Source organism: Misgurnus anguillicaudatus, chromosome 2 (assembly GCF_027580225.2).
Source record: "Misgurnus anguillicaudatus chromosome 2, ASM2758022v2, whole genome shotgun sequence".
In the NCBI taxonomy this organism is placed as follows: Eukaryota; Metazoa; Chordata; class Actinopteri; order Cypriniformes; family Cobitidae; genus Misgurnus; species Misgurnus anguillicaudatus.
Window position 1 is genome coordinate 22,667,465 of NC_073338.2, and position 25,186 is coordinate 22,692,650.

General features: G+C 36.9%; 1 protein-coding gene across 1 annotated transcript; it reads left to right on the forward strand.

Moving 5' to 3' along the window:
• The first annotated feature begins 494 nt into the window (after positions 1 to 494).
• On the forward strand, positions 495 to 25,186 carry LOC141369236 (uncharacterized). The gene is made up of 10 exons (XM_073874792.1): positions 495 to 584; positions 1,010 to 1,186; positions 4,130 to 4,306; positions 6,879 to 7,055; positions 8,971 to 9,147; positions 14,442 to 14,618; positions 16,134 to 16,310; positions 22,319 to 22,495; positions 23,746 to 23,917; positions 25,053 to 25,186. Exons 2-10 carry the CDS (start codon positions 1,175 to 1,177, stop codon positions 25,064 to 25,066), a joined length of 1,260 nt encoding a protein of 419 aa, XP_073730893.1. The 5' UTR covers positions 495 to 584; positions 1,010 to 1,174; the 3' UTR covers positions 25,067 to 25,186.

Sequence of the window (25,186 nt, forward strand, 5' to 3'; positions counted from 1 at the left end):
TGCTCTCAGAGACGCGCATTTTTAAGGGCCACATCTGTATGTATGTTAAACCTATGTATGTTTTACTTGGTGTATTTTAATTGTGTATATGTTTTAGCACTTTGTGGGCCCCAGGAAGACTAGCAACCACATTGTGGAAGCTAATGGGGACCCAAATAAATAAACAAAATAAATAAATAAACAAAATAAACTTTGTCATGTTTTTATGTTGGTGTTATTACTACTGTTTCTGTTTCGCGTTGTTTTCTTTTGCATTCTCACTGTCTATTAATGGATATAAAAAACAACGATCGCAATTTTTTTTTTTTTATATTTTCACACCCCACATTTAGGGGGGCAACAAGGGGGTCCAAGCTTGTTGTCACAGGGGCACTTCCCCCCGCTGGCCCCTCCCTAGAACCGCCACTGGAGTCACATGACAGGATATCATTCTGATTGGCACAACTGAATCTGTTTTAAGAGCAGGCCAGCATGAACAATGTGATAGTTGACAAGTTCAGACTGTCACTGGATCATCAAGATGAAAATCATTTGTGTTGTTTTTCTGCTTTTATTAGATCTATCAAACTGCTTTGCACAGTCAGGTATGTTGCTTCTCTCTTTATCTCTTTATTCAAACTAAAAAAGGAATGAATGGTTAATGTAAATAGCTAAAGACCACTGTATCTCATCCATTTTATTTTTGTGCAGGAGGAAAATTTCTGATGTATAGCGTGCATTATAACCAATGCATGACAGCTGAACTTAGCATGGAGTTAAAATGCTTGTGTTTGTTTTCCTATATAACTCTTTAACTCTATAACTGGTAGCTTAGTTAAAGCATGGTGATAAAAATGTATCTGATTCAAAAGGGTCACAAATGGAAAAGACTTGAATGCACTTTATGTCAGTTTTAAATAAAGTGCCTTCAAAATGTGTGTTCTTCAGTTAGTTAAATGGTGTTCTTCAATAGCGAAATTATAAAATATTCTTCTTATTAAATGTTGATTGTTATCTTTTTGTTTTATAGGAATATACACAATTGGTGGAAATGCAAATGGGCGCCCATGCCACTTTCCTTTCCGATATAAAAATATATGGTATTCAGATTGTACCAAAATAGATTCCGATATTCCATGGTGTGCTGTTGAGCCCGACTTCAGTTCTAAGGGGCTGTGGGGCTTCTGCCCAACACATGACAGTAACAGTAAGTTTTCCTTTCACTCCAGTTTCTGTCTGTGTTACCTGCATGATAAACAGGACCTTTTCAGTTATTAGTAGTCGATTATCACGGTGTACATTACGACCCGCAAAGTACCGCGTAATTAAACCAAATTTACAGCATACCTATTTGTTACAACAGGGTACCTCTACAGTACGTACTTGTAGGTATAAGGGAACAATATTTTAAGTTTGGGTAATAAGGGGGCAGTGATGCCACAGTTACTTTGAAAAAGTAATCTGATTAGTGATTACTGATTACTCCTTTAAAAAGTAACTAACTTACTTTACAGATTACTTGATTTTAAAAGTAACTAAGTTAGATTACAAGTTACTTTGTTAGTTACATTCCAGTAGCTGCCAACACCCCCACTGCCTCAACATTAAAAATGACAACCGGTTTTGCCAACACTCACTTTATTGGAAGTGCATTTTTAACAGTAACGTCAACAATGTATCTCCTGACATTTTAAGTTGAACTGTTGTGTTTTAAAAAACTAATATATATTTATGTCTTTCTTGACTTCAATAAACATAAATAGGGGTGAGCAGGGGCCATTTTCAGAAAAACTTAATTTTAAAAGTTAATGTTTTAGACAGAGATATATTTTTGTTGTGGTCAATAACTCACAAGTGTGGTCTATCAAAACCAGCTGGAATTTTGAACAAATGTAAAACGACTTCTGTATAATTTCACTTTAAACAAGAGTAGTGAATTGTTACTTTTGACCTTGACAGCAGGAACGAAAGTAACACACAGGTGGGTCAAAAGTAACACAACAAAACCTGATAGATTTTTGTGTTACACTTGTTTTTATTAAATATATATTACTATGACCTCTTTAATATGTTAACTGCAAACTTATTTTGTCATTCATCTTTGTAAAAAATAATTAAATTACATTTTTATTTTAAATTTCAGTTTTATCAAATGTTTCAAAAGCAACCAACAGTACAAACTTAAATTGCTGAGACTAAAAAAAATTAAATAGTTTGAACACCATGAAAATAAAATTAAATAAAATTAGAATATTATCAATTTTTTTACCATATTATACACAGTATTAGCAGCGGGACCCGACAGGATCTACTTACTTTTATTTTGAAAAACTGAGAAGTCTTCAGGATGTTATATACCTTGTAGATTTATCAGTATTGTAACACATGAAACGAGAAAACAACGCGTTGTAAGAAAAAAAAACCGCTTTTGGAATGTACTTATCATGGTTGAAAACACAGTTCTGGATCTACACGTGGAAATCGGTGAGTAAACAACGCGATATTTGTCAACTCTTTCAGAGGTTATGTGCTAATATGCTGTCATAGTGAGATTTAGATGTTATCAGGGCTCGGAGAAAATCGCTTTGTTACTTTCGTTCTTCAACTCTCCCACACTTACTGGTTTTGCACTGAAGTCCAGCTTTTGTTGTTTGGGTAGTGGATGACCTCCTGCTCACTGCTTCTCACCACCTGGTGGGACTTGCTCTTAGTTTGACTGTCTGCGCCGTGCCGCGACTCCAAATGTTTCTTTTTTTTAAATTGACGTAGTGTTTTTGTAGCTGCATCTCTCCTCCCTCTCCATTGTACGTTGTTTACGTTTGTGTCGCTTACACGTGACCTGAATTGTCCTCGTGCTGAAAACGTGACTTGTCGCACACCTGACTTCACTTCCCGAGACGCAAGAAGAAATATACAAGAAAATATATATTTTACTATGGAAAATGTCAAAAATAGTAACGCACAGTGACTTGGATAAGTAACTTTAATCTGATTACTGGTTTGGAAATATTAACGCGTTAGATTACTCGTTACTAAAAAAAGTGGTAAAATTAGAGTAACGCGTTACTAAGTAACGCGTTACTAAGTAACGCGTTACCGGCATCACTGTAAGGGGGTAAGAATATGAAGAATTATAAATTATTTATACTCTAGTATTTTATAACAACAGGGTACCTATTGTTATATTACGTGGTATTTATGACTTATTCAAGTCTATGGGGAAGTTATGTTTTATTTTATCATGATTTTATTGTGACTTTTTCATATTGACTACTGAATGTTGTATACAGTCGATGTCTACGAGCCACACCGGCAAATAAATAAAGCAGCACATCACTTTTATTTTAGTCGCCTATATTACTTGCTTTTAATAACAAAAGTCCAGCTTTAATGTGGTTATCTTTTTTTAAGGTAAGTACAATAAAAATAGCAACTTATTCCCTATTTACCAGGAAACTCTAACATTTGCGGACATTTTTGAAGTGGTGCTTTGCAATTTTGACTCTGAAACTCTTTTATTTCATATGACACAACAATGACCACAAAGCAGCACGCTATTTGTTTATTTTTAATAGGTGTTTTCATTGGTAGAATAAAACTTTGCAACATGTGTAAACACAAGAATTTTAGCCAAATATAATTTATGCAATGGCAAACCAGAATGAAACAACAGCAGATATCAGCTCGCGCTAAAGCAAAAGACGACTACATGCGTAGGCTACTGCGCAGGTATAGAGCGCGCGGCCGTCTGCAGGAGGTTTGCTGGAACGCGATCCTGAGGTGAAATTTCTTTAAGAGGTTTTAAAAACTTTCTACACTTTCTACATTTGCTCTCGGCCTTATGAAGGTGCGTGCATTAAAGTACACTATCAGCTGAACTTAGCATTGATTTAAAATGCTTGTGTTTGTTTTCCTATATAACTCTTTAACTCTATAACTGTTCTGGTAGCTTAGTTAAAGCATGGTGATAAAAATGTATCTGATTCAGAAGGGTCACAAATGGAAAAGACTTGAATGCACTTTATGTCAGTTTTAAATAAAGTGCCTGCAAAATGTGTGTTCTTCAGTTAGTTAAATGGTGTTCTTCAATAGCTAAATTATAAAATATTCTTCTTATTAAAATGTTGATTGTTATCTTTTTGTTTTATAGAAATATACACAATTGGTGGAAATGCAAATGGGCGCCCATGCCACTTTCCTTTCCTATATAAAAATATATGGTATGCAGATTGTACCAAAATTGATTCCAATATTCCATGGTGTGCTGTTGAGCCCGACTTCAGTTCTAAGGGGCTGTGGGGCTTCTGCCCAACACATGACAGTAACAGTAAGTTTTCCTTTCATTCCAGTTTCTGTCTGTGTTACCTGCATGATAAACAGGACCTTTTCAGTTATTAGTAGTCGATTATCACGGTGTACATTACGACCCGCAAAGTACCGCGTAATTAAACCAAATTTACAGCATACCTATTTGTTACAACAGGGTACCTCTACAGTACGTACTTGTAGGTATAAGGGAACAATATTTTAAAGTGACACCATGTAATTTTTCAACCTTCATAATAAATTTTCAAGACCCTTGTGATAGTACATCGACTTTAAATAGGTTGAATGACATGTCTACCATAGCCTGACGGGGTCTGTATCACTTTTACTCGTATTTTAAAACTTAGGGTTTCTGGTAGTAACCAGAGCACAAAAAAAAACTACAAAATTCGACTGCTTTACGGCATACGTCACTTCCTCCACACAATTTGTTTTTAACGTGAATTTTGCTGGAGGCTACTTAAGGAATGTAGAGAGCAGCTATTATTGTGTGACTCTGTGGCGCAGTCTTTAGTGTCACGGACCTATGACACGGGCGACCCGGGTTCGATTCCCCTTTAAGGCAATTTTTTTATATAAACTCTTGATTCATACATAAATGCGATGTTCTTTATAAATGACGGCGATTATCTTGCATATAGTTCCCTGTATTCACATGCGGTGTTCGCGTATTTACCTTTCTTTTACTGTGTCTATGATATTTACATTACAATCCAGGATGCAATAGCAGTCAAACTTGCTCAAACTCACACAGTGTAAAACCAAACCCTATTCATTCACCAATCAGATCCGAGCGTTTCTCTCTTCTCTCTTCCTCATTTGCTGCGTTCCGCTGTCACTCGCGTGACGTATTACAAAGCGGCAGCCTTTAGGTCTGCTTGGACCACATCGGTTTACTTGGATTTGGAGCGACAATTTTCACACAAAAGATAGGAAAAACGAGCGCCATTGCGGAAAATCCTGGTGGCGAGGGAGAGAGAGAGACGATGCAACAATATTTGTTTGGGAAAAGGCAAGGAAATACTTCTGGTCGTTTTTCAATTGGAAGGCTGCAGCCTCCGGAGGTCAAATATGCAGGCTGCATACGTCATCAAGCCTGGTTTATTAAGGTAAACTGGTCATTACATTCGCAAGTCATAAGCATACTGCAACAATTTACGATTAACTAGGTATAATAGTCAACTTTGTAATTGTTAATATTGTGAAATAGGACAGTCTTGATGACGTATACAGCTTAGAAATACGACATCTGGAGGCTGCAACCTTCAGATTGAGACATGGCTTCTGCCACGACGAGTTCCTCATCAGAAAGTTGTAACATGACTGCGTTTCTCACTGTTGTCTCAAAATGTTGATCATTTAGCGTTTTAAATGTTTAGTTTTTAGTTTAGTTTTAAGGTTGGCCAGTTCCTTTCCTTTGTGACAGTGCTGCGGCGCTTGTGAGCTCTAGGGGCGCTAGAAGTGAAAAATACATGTCTAGCACCCCCTAGTGGCCAAAAAGTTTCATGGTGTCCCTTTAAGTTTGGGGTAATAAGGGGGTAAGAATATGAAGAATTATAAATTATTTATACTCTAGTATTTTATAACAACAGGGTACCTATTGTAATATTACGTGGTATTTATGACTTATTCAAGTCTATGGGGAAGTTATGTTTTATTTTATCATGATTTTATTGTGACTTTTTCATATTGACTACTGAATGTTGTATACAGTCGATGTCTACGAGCCACACCGGCAAATAAATAAAACAGCACATCACTTTTATTTTAGTCGCCTATATTACTTGCTTTTAATAACAAAAGTCCAGCTTTAATGTGGTTATCTTTTTTTAAGGTAAGTACAATAAAAATAGCAACTTATTCCCTATTTACCAGGAAACTCTAACATTTGCGGACATATTTGAAGTGGTGCTTTGCAATTTTGACTCTGAAACTCTTTTATTTCATATGACACAACAATGACCACAAAGCAGCACGCTATTTGTTTATTTTTAATAGGTGTTATCATTGGTAGAATAAAACTTTGCAACATGTGTAAACACAAGAATTTTTGCCAAATATAATTTATGCAATGGCAAACCAGAATGAAACAACAGCAGATATCAGCTCGCGCTAAAGCAAATGACGACTACATGCGTAGGCTACTGCGCAGGTGTAGAGCGCGCGGCCGTCTGCAGGAGGTTTGCTGGAACGCGATCCTGAGGTGAAATTTCTTTAAGAGGTTTTAAAAACTTTCTACACTTTCTACATTTGCTCTCGGCCTTATGAAGGTGCGTACATTAAAGTACACTATCAGCTGAACTTAGCATGGATTTAAAATGCTTGTGTTTGTTTTCCTATATAACTCTTTAACTCTATAACTGTTCTGGTAGCTTAGTTAAAGCATGGCAATAAAAATGTATCGGATTCAGAAGGGTCACAAATGGAAAAGACTTGAATGCACTTTATGTCAGTTTTAAATAAAGTGCCTGCAAAATGTGTGTTCTTCAGTTAGTTAAATGGTGTTCTTCAATAGCTAAATTATAAAATATTCTTCTTATTAAAATGTTGATTGTTATCTTTTTGTTTTATAGAAATATACACAATTGGTGGAAATGCAAATGGGCGCCCATGCCACTTTCCTTTCCTATATAAAAATATATGGTATGCAGATTGTACCAAAATTGATTCCAATATTCCATGGTGTGCTGTTGAGCCCGACTTCAGTTCTAAGGGGCTGTGGGGCTTCTGCCCAACACATGACAGTAACAGTAAGTTTTCCTTTCATTCCAGTTTCTGTCTGTGTTACCTGCATGATAAACAGGACCTTTTCAGTTATTAGTAGTCGATTATCACGGTGTACATTACGACCCGCAAAGTACCGCATAATTAAACCAAATTTACAGCGTACCTATTTGTTACAACAGGGTACCTCTACAGTACGTACTTGTAGGTATAAGGGAACAATATTTTAAGTTTGGGGTAATAAGGGGGTAAGAATATGAAGAATTATAAATTATTTATACTCTAGTATTTTTTAACAACAGGGTACCTATTGTAATATTACGTGTTATTTATGACTTATTCAAGTCTATGGGGAAGTTATGTTTTATTTTATCATGATTTTATTGTGACTTTTTCATATTGATTACTGAATGTTGTATACAGTCGATGTCTACAAGCCACACCGGCAAATAAATAAAACAGCACATCACTTTTATTTTAGTAGCCTATATTACTTACTTTTAATAACAAAAGTCCAGCTTTAATGTGGTTATCTTTTTTTAAGGTAAGTACAATAAAAATAGCAACTTATTCCCTATTTACCAGGAAACTCTAACATTTGCGGACATATTTGAAGTGGTGCTTTGCAATTTTGACTCTGAAACTCTTTTATTTCATATGACACAACAATGACCACAAAGCAGCACGCTATTTGTTTATTTTTAATAAATAATAATAATAATAATAATAATACATAAATCTTATATAGCGCTTTTCAAAGGACGCAAAGACGCTTTACAAAATGAAACAGACAAACAAAAAATGAGAGTACTAATTAAGGTTGTATGCCATATGAAACAGGTGGGCTTTTAAAAGTTTTTTGTAGGTGGTCAGTGAGTCCGAGTTTCTGATGTGGATAGGGAGTGAGTTCCAAAGGGTAGGGGCAGCAATGGCGAAGGCTCTGTCCCCCAAAGTTCTGTGTTTTGATTTGATGATGGGTCTGAGAAGGTTTAAATCGGCAGAGCGGAGACTTCGGATAGGTCGGTGATGCTGTAAGAGGTCTTTGAGGTATGGAGGGGCTAAGTTATTGAGGGCTTTGTAGGTGATGAGTAGAACTTTGTAATGAATGCGCTGTTGTACAGGGAGCCAATGAAGCTGTTGGAGGACAGGGGTGATGTGGTCTCTGGAGCGGGTGTGGGTGAGGAGACGGGCAGCAGAGTTCTGACCATATTGCAGCTTGTGTACATCGGTGGAAGGGAGACCAGATAGGAGGCTATTGCAGTAGTCGAGTCTTGATGTAATAAATGCATGGATGAGGGTTTCAGCAGCAGATGTGGAGAGAGTGGGCCGTAGACGAGCAATGAATAATAGTTTAAAATAATAGGTGTTTTCATTGGTAGAATAAAACTTTGCAACATGTGTAAACACAAGAATTTTAGCCAAATATAATTTATGCAATGGCAAACCAGAATGAAACAACAGCAGATATCAGCTCGCGCTAAAGCAAATGACGACTACATGGGTAGGCTACTGCGCAGATGTAGAGCGCGCTGCCGTCTGCAGGAGGTTTGCTGGAATGCGATCCTGAGGTGAAATTTCTTTAAGAGGTTTTAAAAACTTTCTACACTTCCTACATTTGCTTTCGGCCTTATGAAGGTGCGTGCATTAAAGTACACTATCAGCTGAACTTAGCATGGAGTTAAAATGCTTGTGTTTGTTTTCCTATATAACTCTTTAACTCTATAACTGTTCTGGTAGCTTAGTTGATAAAGCATGGTGATAAAAATGTATCTGATTCAAAAGGGTCACAAATGGAAAAGACTTGAATGCACTTTATGTCAGTTTTAAATAAAGTGCCTGCAAAATGTGTGTTCTTCAGTTAGTTAAATGGTGTTCTTCAATAGCTAAATTATAAAATATTCTTCTTATTAAAATGTTGATTGTTATCTTTTTGTTTTATAGAAATATACACAATTGGTGGAAATGCAAATGGGCGCCCATGCCACTTTCCTTTCCTATATAAAAATATATGGTATGCAGATTGTACCAAAATTGATTCCAATATTCCATGGTGTGCTGTTGAGCCCGACTTCAGTTCTAAGGGGCTGTGGGGCTTCTGCCCAACACATGACAGTAACAGTAAGTTTTCCTTTCACTCCAGTTTCTGTCTGTGTTACTGTAACACTTTCCAATGTATAAATGATAATTCACAGTGGGGGTTGCATATTTATTGTATTTTCTTTTAAATCTGTAACACAGATAAACACAATCATCAATGGCAGTCGCACATGTGACCGTGAAAATCACTCACAGAAGGTCTCATTTCACAAATCACGTTATATGAAATACATTTATGCATACAACTAAGTCACCCAATCTATTTGATCAAATATTCAAACACATCAAAATCAGACAAGATACTATTTACTTGCTGCATAGCAATATGATAGGATCGTTTAACTTGCACATGAACTCCCATTAGGTCCGTGTACGTTTTGATAGTTTGTTTTTTCGTTTAAACCAAAAAACGAAATAACGAGAAACCACATGTTTTTCGTTTGTTGTTTCAAACAAAAAAAACAAAAACCGGTAAAAAGAGAGCCGTTCTTCCGCTTTTGGTTTCTGAATCCAAAAACGAAAAACGACTAAACCAAATTCAAATAACAGTCCGATTTTGGTTTTTGGAAATTCCTTTTTTCATTTCTCCGTTTGAAGATCTACATTAAAAGAAAGACAGGTTGGTCACGTGACCCGGAAGTTATATTAAATACAGCCTATCAAAATAATAGCCAAGGTTTTAATTAGAACGGTCACAATGCAGCACCAACGCAACACCAGAGCAACGCCAGAAGAAAAAAAATCAACAAACAAACAGGCCCAAACAAACCCGGACCGAAAGAAACATGTCAGCAACAGCCCATTACAGTGATTTAATATCGTGCCTATCCACGTACACATCGTCACGTTTAATGAGCGCATTGTTTAGTTCAATACAGTACTAAGAACTTATTGTGTGTGCAGAGTTGTTACTGTTAGCGCTATATTATGTAATTAAATTAATATTTAATGTTGTTTCCACCGTATGGACCAAATTGTTACCCCTTTCTACCAGCAGGTGGCAGTATTTAAACGACTGACTGTATTGTGCCTTTGGTAACTGTTTTAAATCAAGTTTACTGATACAGATGTATTGATGTTCATTTCATTTTTTATATTATTTGCAACCTAGTTATCATCATCGTCTGCATGCCCTTCTGTTTTAACCTGATTCTAACACTATCATCTCCCTGCTGAAAAAACTGCATAGACCAGCATAATTCCCATGCTGGTATGTTGCTGGTTTAGCTGGTGGTCTCCTCCAGCTAACATCAGAGGTGTCCTAATGTAGGCCATTTAGTCAAAACAATGATTTACCAGTGTGCTATATACTGTGTGAATCTTTCTTTTCTGTGCACATTCCGGTGTGTATGGCATACAGCACTCCCATTGTGTCACGCGGGTGTGGATGATCCATACAGGTTTTGGACATTTGTTCAGCGTATATGGCGCAGACATGCTTTCAGGGACATTGCGTGTGCAATCTATGGTTGCAGAGCATTTACAGTTAAGCCCTAAAGTTAGAACATTTTACAAGGTCCTAAAAAGAAAGTCCAAAAACATAATTGCATTACTAAAAACAAGCTGTCCATGCTGAGTAAAGCAGCAATAATTGCAACAAAACGTATCCAGTAACTTTTGAGCAATCCTGCTTATTGGCTTGGATGAATATTTGCCCATTGCTCTGTACAGAACAGCTTTAGCACCAATATTGGTGGGTTTCCTCACATGAGCTGCTTGCTTCCTCATCCTTCCCCAACATTTCAATAATTTTAAGGTCAGAACTTTTGACTTGGCATTTCCAAAACATTCACTTTATTCTTTTTTAAAGTAGGTGGGTAGATTTATTTTGTCACAATGTAACAGGTTATATAATATAAAGTATTAATTGAGTTTGTAACTTGCTTTTGCTATAGCAGACAATATACATTAATATAGAAGCAATTATAATAAACAGAAATACATTATAATCAGTGGAGGAGTGCTAAGGATGAACTAGAGTTTACCAGTCCGATAACTTGGGGGGGGGCTGCTCTACAGTCTGGCAGCAGAAACTTCTATTGTTTCCAGAAGGCAGCAGGGTGAACAGGTTGTGGCTGGGCGGGTACTGTCCTTTAGTATCCTTTGGGGTCTGCGTAAAATTAACCATGGTTTTAATAGAAGTAAAACAGTAGTGAAAAAAAGTAGTAAAAAAACAGTTAAATCATAGTTAGTGTAGTAAACTCATGGTTTTGATTATAGTAATCAATACACCAAAAAAAATAAACATATGGTTGATTTTTGTAAGGCACCGCACCCCACAACATCACTGATGCTCGGGAGATGGGTACCAATGATCTTCTAAACAGTTTTAATTTCCCTGAGTAGAGTAGGAGGGGTGAGAATATGGGGTGGGGGGTTTATAGACAATGATGTGAAATTGAAAACGGGGGTGTATCATCACCAACCTCTTCTGCATGGTTTGCTGTCTTCTCTGGTCCTGTAGACCAGTGAATGTTATTCCTGGATCCCACTGCTCTGCACATTTTGTATGTCTCCCTTATTTAACACACATGATTCAAATCATAAACTCATTAGCAGAGATCTCCATGAACTGTATATAAAAGCAATTATACTAAACAGAATTATAAGCCTTAGGACTTCACGGCAAACGCTCCGCAACAATACATTGCACATGCAATGTCTCCGAAAGCATGTCCGCGCCACCATGCCGAACAAATGCCCAAGACCCCTATGGATTATCTTCACTTCCGTGACACAATGGGAGTGTTGAATGTTATACACACTGGAATGTGTATAGAGAAGAAAGATTCACACAGTATATAGCACACTGGTAAATCATTGTTTTGACTAAATGGCCTACATTAGGACATTTCTGATTTCAACATACCAGCATGGAGATGATAGCAGTGCCAGAATCAGGCCAAAACAGAAGGGCATCCAGACGACGATGACAACCAGGCCGCAAACAAAACAAAAAATGAAATGAACATCAACAAATACATCCGTATCAGTAATCTTGACCCAAAACAGCCGCCAAAGGCACAACACAGTCAGCCGTCCAAACACTGCCACCCGCTGGCAGAAAGGGGCAACAGCCCGGTCCACACGGTGGAAACAACACCAAATTCCAACTTAACTACATAATATAGCGCCAACAGCAACAACTCCGCACACACAACAAGTTCCCAGCACTGCACCGAACCAAACAATGCGCCCACCAAACGCGACGATGTGCACGTGGATGTAGGCACGACATCAAATAAACTGTTGCTAACATATTTCTTTCGGTCCAGGGTTAGTTGAGCCTATTTGTTTATTGATTTTTTTTTTCTTCTGGCGTTGCTCTGGTGTTACGTTAGTGCTGCATTATGACCGTTCTAATTAAAACCTTGGCTATTATTTTGATAGGCTGCATTTAATACAACCTCCGGGTCACGTGACCAACCCGTCTTTCTTTTAATGTAGATCCTCAAACGGAGAAATGAAAAAAGGAACTTCCAAAAACCAAAATCGGACTGTTATTTGAATTTGGTTTAGTCGTTTTTCGTTTTTGGATTCAGAAACCAAAAGCGGAAGAACGGCTCTCTTTTTACCGGTTTTTGTTTTTTTTGTTTGAAACAACAAACGAAAAACATGTGGTTTCTCGTTATTTCGTTTTTTGGTTTAAACGAAAAAACAAACTATCAAAACGTACACGGACCCCATTAAACTCATCCAACTTTGGATTGCAACACCATTGTTCAACTATATGCATTTAATTTATCTCTCTCAAAGTTACTTTAATATCTGACACAATATAATCAACAGAACGATTAAAACGTTAGAATAAACTTCCATCAGCTTACCTGTAACACAGATAAACACAATCATCAATGGCAGTGGCACATGTGACCGTGAAAATCACTCACAGAAGGTCTCATTTCACAAATCACGTGAGACCTCGCGAGAGTGCGGTTTCACGACAGACACAGCGCTGCTGCCATCTACCTGCAAACACTTCAAACTGCAGCCCTTTAACATATGCTCTAATATGCTATATCAAACACTTTTATTCTTCTATTAATTACCAATGTATGTAGTGCAAATACTGAACACATTTATTGCGCTACATTACCTGCATGATAAACAGGACCTTTTCAGTTATTAGTAGTCGATTATCACGGTGTACATTACGACCCGCAAAGTACCGCGTAATTAAACCAAATTTACAGCGTACCTATTTGTTACAACAGGGTACCTCTACAGTACGTACTTGTAGGTATAAGGGAACAATATTTTAAGTTTGGGGTAATAAGGGGGTAAGAATATGAAGAATTATAAATTATTTATACTCTAGTATTTTATAACAACAGGGTACCTATTGTAATATTACGTGGTATTTATGACTTATTCAAGTCTATGGGGAAGTTATGTTTTATTTTATCATGATTTTATTGTGACTTTTTCATATTGACTGCTGAATGTTGTATACAGTCGATGTCTACGAGCCACACCGGCAAATAAATAAAACAGCACATCACTTTTATTTTAGTAGCCTATATTACTTGCTTTTAATAACAAAAGTCCAGCTTTAATGTGGTTATCTTTTTTTAAGGTAAGTACAATAAAAATAGCAACTTATTCCCTATTTACCAGGAAACTCTAACATTTGCGGACATTTTTGAAGTGGTGCTTTGCAATTTTGACTCTGAAACTCTTTTATTTCATATGACACAACAATGACCACAAAGCAGCACGCTATTTGTTTATTTTTAATAGGTGTTATCATTGGTAGAATAAAACTTTGCAACATGTGTAAACACAAGAATTTTAGCCAAATATAATTTATGCAATGGCAAACCAGAATGAAACAACAGCAGATATCAGCTCGCGCTAAAGCAAAAGACGACTACATGCGTAGGCTACTGCGCAGGTGTAGAGCGCGCGGCCGTCTGCAGGAGGTTTGCTGGAACGCGATCCTGAGGTGAAATTTCTTTAAGAGGTTTTAAAAACTTTCTACACTTTCTACATTTGCTCTCGGCCTTATGAAGGTGCGTACATTAAAGTACACTATCAGCTGAACTTAGCATGGATTTAAAATGCTTGTGTTTGTTTTCCTATATAACTCTTTAACTCTATAACTGTTCTGGTAGCTTAGTTAAAGCATGGTGATAAAAATGTATCGGATTCAGAAGGGTCACAAATGGAAAAGACTTGAATGCACTTTATGTCAGTTTTAAATAAAGTGCCTGCAAAATGTGTGTTCTTCAGTTAGTTAAATGGTGTTCTTCAATAGCTAAATTATAAAATATTCTTCTTATTAAAATGTTGATTGTTATCTTTTTGTTTTATAGAAATATACACAATTGGTGGAAATGCAAATGGGCGCCCATGCCACTTTCCTTTCCTATATAAAAATATATGGTATGCAGATTGTACCAAAATTGATTCCAATATTCCATGGTGTGCTGTTGAGCCCGACTTCAGTTCTAAGGGGCTGTGGGGCTTCTGCCCAACACATGACAGTAACAGTAAGTTTTCCTTTCACTCCAGTTTCTGTCTGTGTTACCTGCATGATAAACAGGACCTTTTCAGTTATTAGTAGTCGATTATCACGGTGTACATTACGACCCGCAAAGTACCGCGTAATTAAACCAAATTTACAGCGTACCTATTTGTTACAACAGGGTACCTCTACAGTCAACACAGTCTCGCGGGAAGTCGTGTTGTAGTAACGAAGAATTTTGATTGGTTTGTTCGTGTTTGATGACGCGGGTTTCCGCTGTTTTTCGTGTCTCTGGAGACGGGTGTCTTTTTCGTCCTTCCCAGCACGAATTTCTATCAATGGCTGTTCGTGTCTGTGGCACGACTTTCTTTATCGTGTCATTTTATATTTTGTTTTCTCATCGTTGTTTCCTATTTTTAAATCATTGTCGCTTGGGGTTAGGGTTAGATCCGGGGTTTGCGTTAGGATGTTATAGGGAACAATATTTTAAGTTTGGGGTAATAAGGAGTTAAGAATATGAAGAATTATCAATTATTTATACTCTAGTATTTTATAACAACAGGGTACCTATTGTAATATTACGTGGTATTTATGACTTATTCAAGTCTATGGGGAAGTTATGTTTTATTTTATCATGATTTTATTGTGACTTTTTCATATTGACTACTGAATGTTGTATACAGTCGATGTCTACAAGCCACACCGGCAAATAAATAAAACAGCACATCACTTTTATTTTAGTAGCCTATATTACTTACTTTTAATAACAAAAGTCCAGCTTTAATGTGGTTATCTTTTTTTAAGGTAAGTACAATAAAAATAGCAACTTATTCCCTATTTACCAGGAAACTCTAACATTTGCGGACATATTTGAAGTGGTGCTTTGCAATTTTGACTCTGAAACTCTTTTATTTCATATGACACAACAATGACCACAAAGCAGCACGCTATTTGTTTATTTTTAATAGGTGTTTTCATTGGTAGAATAAAACTTTGCAACATGTGTAAACACAAGAATTTTAGCCAAATATAATTTATGCAATGGCAAACCAGAATGAAACAACAGCAGATATCAGCCCGCGCTAAAGCAAAAGACGACTACATGGGTAGGCTACTGCGCAGATGTAGAGCGCGCTGCCGTCTGCAGGAGTTTTGCTGAAACGCGATCCTGAGGTGAAATTTCTTTAAGAGGTTTTAAAAACTTTCTACACTTTCTACATTTGCTCTCGGCCTTATGAAGGTGCGTGCATTAAAGTACACTATCAGCTGAACTTAGCATTGATTTAAAATGCTTGTGTTTGTTTTCCTATATAACTCTTTAACTCTATAACTGTTCTGGTAGCTTAGTTAAAGCATGGCAATAAAAATGTATCGGATTCAGAAGGGTCACAAATGGAAAAGACTTGAATGCACTTTATGTCAGTTTTAAATAAAGTGCCTGCAAAATGTGTGTTCTTCAGTTAGTTAAATGGTGTTCTTCAATAGCTAAATTATAAAATATTCTTATTAAAATGTTGATTGTTATCTATTTGTTTTATAGAAATATACACAATGGGTGGAAATGCAAATGGGCGCCCATGCCACTTTCCTTTCCTATATAAAAATATATGGTATGCAGATTGTACCAAAATTGATTCCAATATTCCATGGTGTGCTGTTGAGTCCGACTTCAGTTCTAAGGGGCTGTGGGGCTTCTGCCCAACACATGACAGTAACAGTAAGTTTTCCTTTCACTCCAGTTTCTGTCTGTGTCACTTTATTTTACGACCCGCAAAGTACAGCGTAATTAAACCAAATTTACAGCGTACCTATTTGTAACAACAGGGTACCTCTACAGTACGTACTTGTAGGTATAAGGGAACAATATTTTAAGTTTGGGGTAATAAGGGGGTAAGAATATGAAGAATTATAAATTATTTATACTCTAGTATTTTATAACAACAGGGTACCTATTGTAATATTACGTGGTATTTATGACTTATTCAAGTCTATGGGGAAGTTATGTTTTATTTTATCATGATTTTATTGTGACTTTTTCATATTGACTACTGAATGTTGTATACAGTCGATGTCTACGAGCCACACCGGCAAATAAATAAAACAGCACATCACTTTTATTTTAGTAGCCTATATTACTTGCTTTTAATAACAAAAGTCCAGCTTTAATGTGGTTATCTTTGTTTAACCTCTTAAACCCTAAGGACCCAGTCCCGGGGACAAAATTTCGTATTTTGACTCAAATAAAATATTCTTTTAATCTTTAATGGTCCATCATGGACCCCAGTAACACATATGAGATACTGTTTGAAAGCTTAGACTCTCTACTTTCTCCAGATATGCATCACTTTGAGAAATCTTTTACTGTAAGAAAGTTATTTACACTTAATTTACACTATCACCCCCCCCATAATTTTGTATATGATTTAATATTCACATATTTCATATTTTTCAAGTATGACAAACATGGGCAAGTCTTATATCAAATGAAAGCTCTCACTCTCAGGAATAAGGCTACAGCGTTATTTTTGTTCTATTATTAACACATATCCAACAATAGTTGAATGAATAATGATGTAAAAAATCGTCTTTTGTAAACATATGGGAAACTTGAGTGTGGACTGCCTCAGATAGCACAGATAGCCACAAATAATACACCATCTTTTCTCTTAGGTCCTACTCTAAAAAATGAGTCCATTCACAGCATTTTCTTAGGTTGTGTGCATGAATAATCCCTTGCTATTTATTATATGTCCAAAACAAAAAATTAATATTTATATGAAAAATGTATTTTCGGACACTTCAGTAAAATGAAAATAACTTTTGAATGCGACATGCTAAAGAGATCATTCTTTTTTTGGGTGTTTACTGTCTGCTGCTGGTAACAACCAGAACTGTTTGCAGTCTGCTAGAGCACACAGAACCAGAGTTATACACTATCAAAGGCAGTATTTACAACATAAAAAAAGAAAATTTGGTGTTTCATCATATGGAAAACAACATAAATAACACTATTTGTCACAAACAGCAGCTTTTTATGTAACTTCAAAGGGTTTTCTTTAAAATGATATAAAGAAATTGCATTTATTCCACTGTATGTGGTTATGGGAGCACTTTAAATGTTTTTAGGCAGAAATTGTATACAAAAAGGGTATTAGTCCTCCAATCAGTTGGAGTAAAATAACTTTTGCATACATTATGATGGAGAAAAAAATATTTTTTCCTCTGTAAGCTGGCAATTGCTGGAATCAAACAAAACTGTCTGCAGGGAGCTGAGGCACTCAGGGCCAGAGTTATACACTTTTAAATAAAAACTTTAGAAAAAAAACATCAAAAAGCGCCTATTTATTTTTGTGTTTATTAGAGGACTGACATCACATACAACCATGTTTAGCACTTTCAACAGTGTTTTATGTAATTTCAAAGGGTTTCCTGTAAAATGATACCAAACATTTGTATGTAAACCTCTGCATGTGGGTATGGGAAGCTTTTGAAATTGGGTAGGCCAAATCCAGGCGAAAATCCCCAAAATAGCTTCAGGGTGGAAGAAGTTAAGGTAAGTACAATAAAAATAGCAACTTATTCCCAATTTACCAGGAAACTAACATTTGCGGACATATTTGAAGTGGTGCTTTGCAATTTTGACTCTGAAACTCTTTTATTTCATATGACACAACAATGACCACAAAGCAGCACGCTATTTGTTTATTTTTAATAGGTGTTATCATTGGTTGAATAAAACTTTGCAACATGTGTAAACACAAGAATTTTAGCCAAATATAATTTATGCAATGGCAAACCAGAATGAAACAACAGCAGATATCAGCTCGCGCTAAAGCAAAAGACGACTACATGCGTAGGCTACTGCGCAGGTGTAGAGAGCGCGGCCTCTGCAGGAGGTTTGCTGGAACGCGATCCTGACGTGAAATTTCTTTAAGAGGTTTTAAAAACTTTCTACACTTTCTACTACAACATTTGCTCTCGGCCTTATGAAGGTGCGTGCATTAAAGTACACTGTCAGCTGAACCAACCCAATATCACGCGGGTACGTGGCTATTTCACGTGTGGACCAGCGTGAGGATGTCACGGTTTTGCCGCGTTTGGACGTGGGCATGTCGCGTTTTCTGTTTGTGTCACTTTCACGTTTTGGTTGCTCGGCTTTTTTGTCCTATTTTCAGACCATTTTCGCTTCGGTTTAGGGTTAGATTTGGTGCTTGTGTTATATGTCACTTTAAGCATTTGTCACTTTAAGTATTGGTTTATAAAAAAAAAGATACAAGACTTATTCTTTTATATTTTCTAAACTTTAACCAATTGTCGCCTGACGTAGGGTTTAGAGTTTGTTTAGGTAAGGATGTCATTTTACTGTATGTAAATCTAACCCTAAACCATGGCTATTCAATTGGCGGCCCGCGGGCCGAACCCGGCCCCCGAGGTCATTTGTACCGGCCCTTCAAGTAGCCTAGTGTGATAAAGAAATCTCTAAAAATATATATGGATTAGTCGGACAACGCGCCCTACAGTTATGAAGTGACGCGCATGCGTCTGTTCCATGCAGCACAAGCCGCAGTCTCAGAGTAGAGCGTGAGTCACGTGACATTAGGTGAGTGGAGCGAGCAGCCCTTCCCGTGAAACGCGATGATTGACAACGATGTTGATACGTGAGAACTTTTTTAGTTTAATTTCTTGTTTGTTTCTTCACAAAAATCAGGGGAATTAATTGAAACACCAGTAACCCTACGACAGCCTAACGTTCGTTGGACAAAATGTCTCTCTCTACTTTGAAAAAAAGAAAAGTTGATGTGGAAAATAGGCAATTTAACAGCGAATGGACAGAGAAGTATTTGTTTACGTCTGTCGGCGGTAAGCCCATATGCTTACTCTGCACCGAGTGCATGTCTGTAAGTAAAGAATATAACTTAAGAAGACATTTTAAGACTAGCCATGCAAACTTTGACACTACTTTTCCACTGGGCTCAAATGCTCGGCGGCAAAAAATTGTGGGGCTATCTGCATGTTATGAAAAAAGACGTCTTACCCTGTTTGGAGCCTGTACGGAACAAGAGAGAGCAACAGCAGCATCCTTACGAGTGGCGTGGATTTTAGGAAAAAAGAAAAGGCCATTTACCGATGCAGAGACTGTCAAGGAGTGTATGCTCGCGTCAATTGAAGAGGTGGTTACAGACGATAAAACCCGAAACAGTTTGCTTGATTCAATCAAGAAAATTCCATTATCAGACACTTCAACTATAAGAAGAGTGGAGGCCCTTGCATCGGGCGTATTTGAGACTCTCTTGGACGCACTGAGGAAGGCAGCGGTAATGTCTCTTGCAGTGGATGAATCGACTGACAACAGCGATGTGGCACAGTTATGCCTTTATGTCAGATTTTTTGACGGTGACTGCTTTCGGGAGGATCTACTTGGACTACTTCCTTTGGAGGCACACACGACTGGTGAGGTAATTTTTAATGCGATTGTTTCATTCTTCGAGGAGAACCAGCTGGATTTGGGACGCATTAACATGCTAGTAACTGATGGTGCGCCGGCAATGGCAGGCAGGATCCAGGGCCTGGCTGCCCGTTTGGCGGCTGTGGCTCCACAGCTGAGATCGCTACATTGCCTTATTCACCAAAGCCTCTTGTGTGCAAAATTAAGTGGTGAGTTAAAAGAGACCATGGACTCTACAATGGCTATTATTAACTTTATTCGTTGTACGTCCAGTTTACAACACCGCCTTTTTCGCCTGTTGTTGTCAGATATGTCGGCTCAATATAATGACTTGCTTATCCACAATGACATTAGATGGTTAAGTAAAGGAAACGCATTAAAAAGATTTTGTGAACTAGAGGTTGAGATTCTGGAGTTTCTCCGAAATTCAAAACAGAAAAAGGCTCAAACGTTTCTGACGCTTATGGAGAATGATGAGTTTATCGCTGCCGTTTGCTTTTTGAGTGACATCTTCCATCACTTGAATCAACTCAATAAGGATCTACAGGGCAGAGATCAAACAGTCACGCAACTTGAGGAGAAACTTCATGCATTTCAAAAAAAGCTCACAGTTTTTTCTGCCAATCTACGTCCTGGAAAAATGCTCCACTTCCCTACATTGCGCACATCAGGTAAACAAATCAGAGAGGTGATGACAGGTTTCATTGATGCATTGAAAACAAACTTTGCCGAAAGGTTTGATCATTTTAGTATCCCTTCTGAAGTGAGGAAATTTATTAAGGACCCTTTCTGTGTGAATGTTGAGGGAGAATTTGCATCAAAAGCAAAGGAGATGGTAGTGTCACTAGATGAGGCGTCTTTACAGCTTGAACTCATTGACATTCAGTCATCAAATGACCTGCGACAGTCATTACAGGTGGCAGGTTCTGAGAAGTTTTGGACACATGAAGTCAGCCAGGAGAAATTCCCTTATTCAAGGGGTCTCGCCATTTTTGTCCTCGCGATGTTTGGCTCTGCTTGTGCGTGCGAGTCGTCGTTCTCACACGTGAATGCCATTAAAACAAGCAATCGCGCATCCCTCACAGACCAGCACCTGCACCACTGTATGCGCGTTGCGCTGACCGCATATGCGCCCGATTTTGCTGCTGTTGCTAAATCAAAAAAATGTCATTTTTCTCATTAGAAGGCAGCCTAATGTTTGTCAATTTTTGAGATGGCTGTGGTTTAAAATTTGTTATGTTTCATATTTTGAACGTTTTTGTTATGTGCACTTAAGACTCAGTCTCAGTTAAATTAGTTAAATTCTAAATGAGTGCGTTATGATTCATTCACCTTTTTGAAAAGCCTACTCAGGCGTCTTACAATGCACTGATTTTGTTATGCAGTTATAAAATATTTAAATATGTTTAGAAAAAGCTTATTTTACAATGAATGCACTGTTGTTTCAAATACAGCATTTGAATGTAGAAAAACCCTAGTTGGGCATCTCAAAATGCACTGATGTTGTTGTTATGCAGCTATAAATTAATTGTTTTTATATGTTTGTTAAAAAAGCTTATTGTAATGTACAATGAATGCACTGTTGTTTAAAAATACAGCATTTTAATGAGGAAAAAACGTAGTTGGGCATCTCACGATGCACTGATGTTGTTTTCATGCAGTTGCAGAATACAACATGAGCCTGTTTAAATGTAGGGATAAAGTATCTTACTGTGCAAAAATAAAACACATTGGCTCCTATATTGCTGTTGTGTCATCACTGCATATCTCTTCGGCCCCTCATGTGGGATGCTTTTCATGAACTGGCCCCTAGCACAAACTAATTGAATAGCCCTGCCCTAAACCGAAGCGACAATGGTAAGAAATTAGGACAAAAAAGTTGAGTAACCAAAACGTGAAAATGACACAAACAGAAAACGTGACATGCTCACCTTCAAACGCGGCAAAACCGTGACATTTTCACGTTGGTCCATACGTGAAATAGTCACGTATTTGCGTGGCTGAACTTAGCATGGAGTTAAAATGCTTGTGTTTGTTTTGCTATATAACTCTTTAACTCTATAACTGTTCTGGTAGCTTAGTTGATAAAGCATGGTGATAAAAATGTATCTGATTCAAAAGGGTCACAAATGGAAAAGACTTGAATGCACTTTATGTCAGTTTAAATAAAGTGCCTGCAAAATGTGTGTTCTTTGGTTAGTTAAATGGTGTTCTTCAATAGCGAAATTATAAAATATTCTTCTTATTAAAATGTTGATTGTTATCTTTTTGTTTTATAGAAATATACACAATTGGTGGAAATGCAAATGGGCGCCCATGCCACTTTCCTTTCCTATATAAAAATATATGGTATTCAGATTGTACCAAAATTGATTCCAATATTCCATGGTGTGCTGTTGAGCCCGACTTCAGTTCTAAGGGGCTGTGGGGCTTCTGCCCAACACATGACAGTAACAGTAAGTTTTCCTTTCATTCCAGTTTCTGTCTGTGTTACCTGCATGATAAACAGGACCTTTTCAGTTATTAGTAGTCGATTATCACGGTGTACATTACGACCCGCAAAGTACCGCATAATTAAACCAAATTTACAGCGTACCTATTTGTTACAACAGGGTACCTCTTCAGTACGTACTTGTAGGTATAAGGGAACAATATTTTAAGTTTGGGGTAATAAGGGGGTAAGAATATGAAGAATTATAAATTATTTATACTCTAGTATTTTATAACAACAGGGTACCTATTGTAATATTACGTGGTATTTATGACTTATTCAAGTCTATGGGGAAGTTATGTTTTATTTTATCATGATTTTATTGTGACTTTTTCATATTGACTACTGAATGTTGTATACAGTCGATGTCTACGAGCCACACCGGCAAATAAATAAAACAGCACATCACTTTTATTTTAGTAGCCTATATTACTTGCTTTTAATAACAAAAGTCCAGCTTTAATGTGGTTATCTTTTTTTAAGGTAAGTACAATAAAAATAGCAACTTATTCCCTATTTACCAGGAAACTAACATTTGCGGACATATTTGAAGTGGTGCTTTGCAATTTTGACTCTGAAACTCTTTTATTTCATATGACACAACAATGACCACAAAGCAGCACGCTATTTGTTTATTTTTAATAGGTGTTATCATTGGTTGAATAAAACTTTGCAACATGTGTAAACACAAGAATTTTAGCCAAATATAATTTATGCAATGGCAAACCAGAATGAAACAACAGCAGATATCAGCTCGCGCTAAAGCAAAAGACGACTACATGCGTAGGCTACTGCGCAGGTGTAGAGCGCGGCCGTCTGCAGGAGGTTTGCTGGAACGCGATCCTGATGTGAAATTTCTTTAAGAGGTTTTAAAAACTTTCTACACTTTCTACATTTGCTCTCGGCCTTATGAAGGTGCGTGCATTAAAGTACACTATCAACTGAACTTAGCATGGAGTTAAAATGCTTGTGTTTGTTTTCCTATATAACTCTTTAACTCTATAACGGTTCTGGTAGCTTAGTTAAAGCATGGCAATAAAAATGTATCTGATTCAAAAGGGTCACAAATGGAAAAGACTTGAATGCACTATGTCAGTTTTAAATAAAGTGCCTGCAAAATGTGTGTTCTTCAGTTAGTTAAATGGTGTTCTTTAATAGCGAAATTATAAAATATTCTTCTTTTTAAATGTTGATTGTTATCTTTTTGTTTTATAGAAATATACACAATTGGTGGAAATGCAAATGGGCGCACATGCCACTTTCCTTTCCGATATAAAGATAAATGGTATGCAGATTGTACCAACATTGATTCCGATAGTCTATGGTGTGCTGTTGAGTCCGACTTCAGTTCTAAGGGGCTGTGGGGCTTCTGCAAAAAACAGTAACAGTAAGTTTTCCTTTCACTCCAGTTTCTGTCTGTGTTACCTGCATGATAAACAGGACCTTTTCAGTTATTAGTAGTCGATTATCACGGTGTACATTATAAATGGTAACACTTTATTTTACGACCCGCAAAGTACCGCGTAATAAAACCAAATTTACAGCGTACCTATTTGTTACAACAGGGTACCTCTACAGTACGTACTTGTAGGTATAAGGGAACAATATTTTAAGTTTGGGGTAATAAGGGGGTAAGAATATGAAGAATTATAAATTATTTATACTCTAGTATTTTACAACAACAGGGTAACTATTGTAATATTACGTGGTATTTATGACTTAGTCAAGTCTATGGGGACGTTATGTTTTATTTTATCATGATTTTATTGTGACTTTTTCATATTGACTAATTAATGTTGTATACAGTCGATTTCTACGAGACAAACCGGCAAATAAATAAAACAGCACATCACTTTTATTTTAGTTTACTATATTTCTTGCTTTTAATAACAAAAGTCCAGCTTTAATGTGGTTATCTTTTTTTAAGGTAAGTACAATAAAAATAGCAACTTATTCCCTATTTACCAGGAAACTCTAACATTTGCGGACATATTTGAAGTGGTGCTTTGCAATTTTGACTCTGAAACTCTTTTATTTCATATGACACAACAATGACCACAGAGCAGCACGCTATTTGTTTATTTTTAATAGGTGTTTTCATTGGTAGAATAAAACTTTGCAACATGTGTAAACACAAGAATTTTAGCCAAATATAATTTATGCAATGGCAAACCAGAATGAAACAACAGCAGATATCAGCTCGCGCTAAAGCAAAAGACGACTACATGCGTAGGCTACTGCGATCCTGAGGTGAAATTATTTAAGAGGTTTTAAAAACTTTTTACACTAAAGTACGGCTGCGAGTGATGTGAGCAGGATCCACATGCTGGATAAGGTGACTGGTTTTGTTGAGTCACGCATTTCAAACAATGTTTTTTCAAGACTAGTACAACAGTAGCAGCAGGTTAGCTAGCACTTAGCCTAAAGTTATTAACGTGCACAGAAAACTCAGTTTTTTGTCAAGGCACAGTGATGAAAGATTTACTGAAGGCTTTCATATATGTTTTTTATATGTAATGCAGAACAGCATTTGTGAGACGACATCAACTCAACATCCGAGGGGACAAGAACACCCAACAGAGGAAGCCAAGCCGCAAAAACAACGAAAAATTGTCATGACTTTTTATTTGAAATAAAAGTTTTGTGTTAATAAAAA

What these genes read in the sequence shown, in the direction of transcription:
- LOC141369236 (XM_073874792.1), top strand. An exon ending in CCCAACACATGACAGTAACA is followed by an intron (nt 7,056 to 8,970) that starts GTAAGTTTTCCT and finishes TTTGTTTTATAG; the next exon opens with AAATATACACAATTGGTGGA. An exon ending in CCCAACACATGACAGTAACA is followed by an intron (nt 16,311 to 22,318) that starts GTAAGTTTTCCT and finishes TTTGTTTTATAG; the next exon opens with AAATATACACAATTGGTGGA.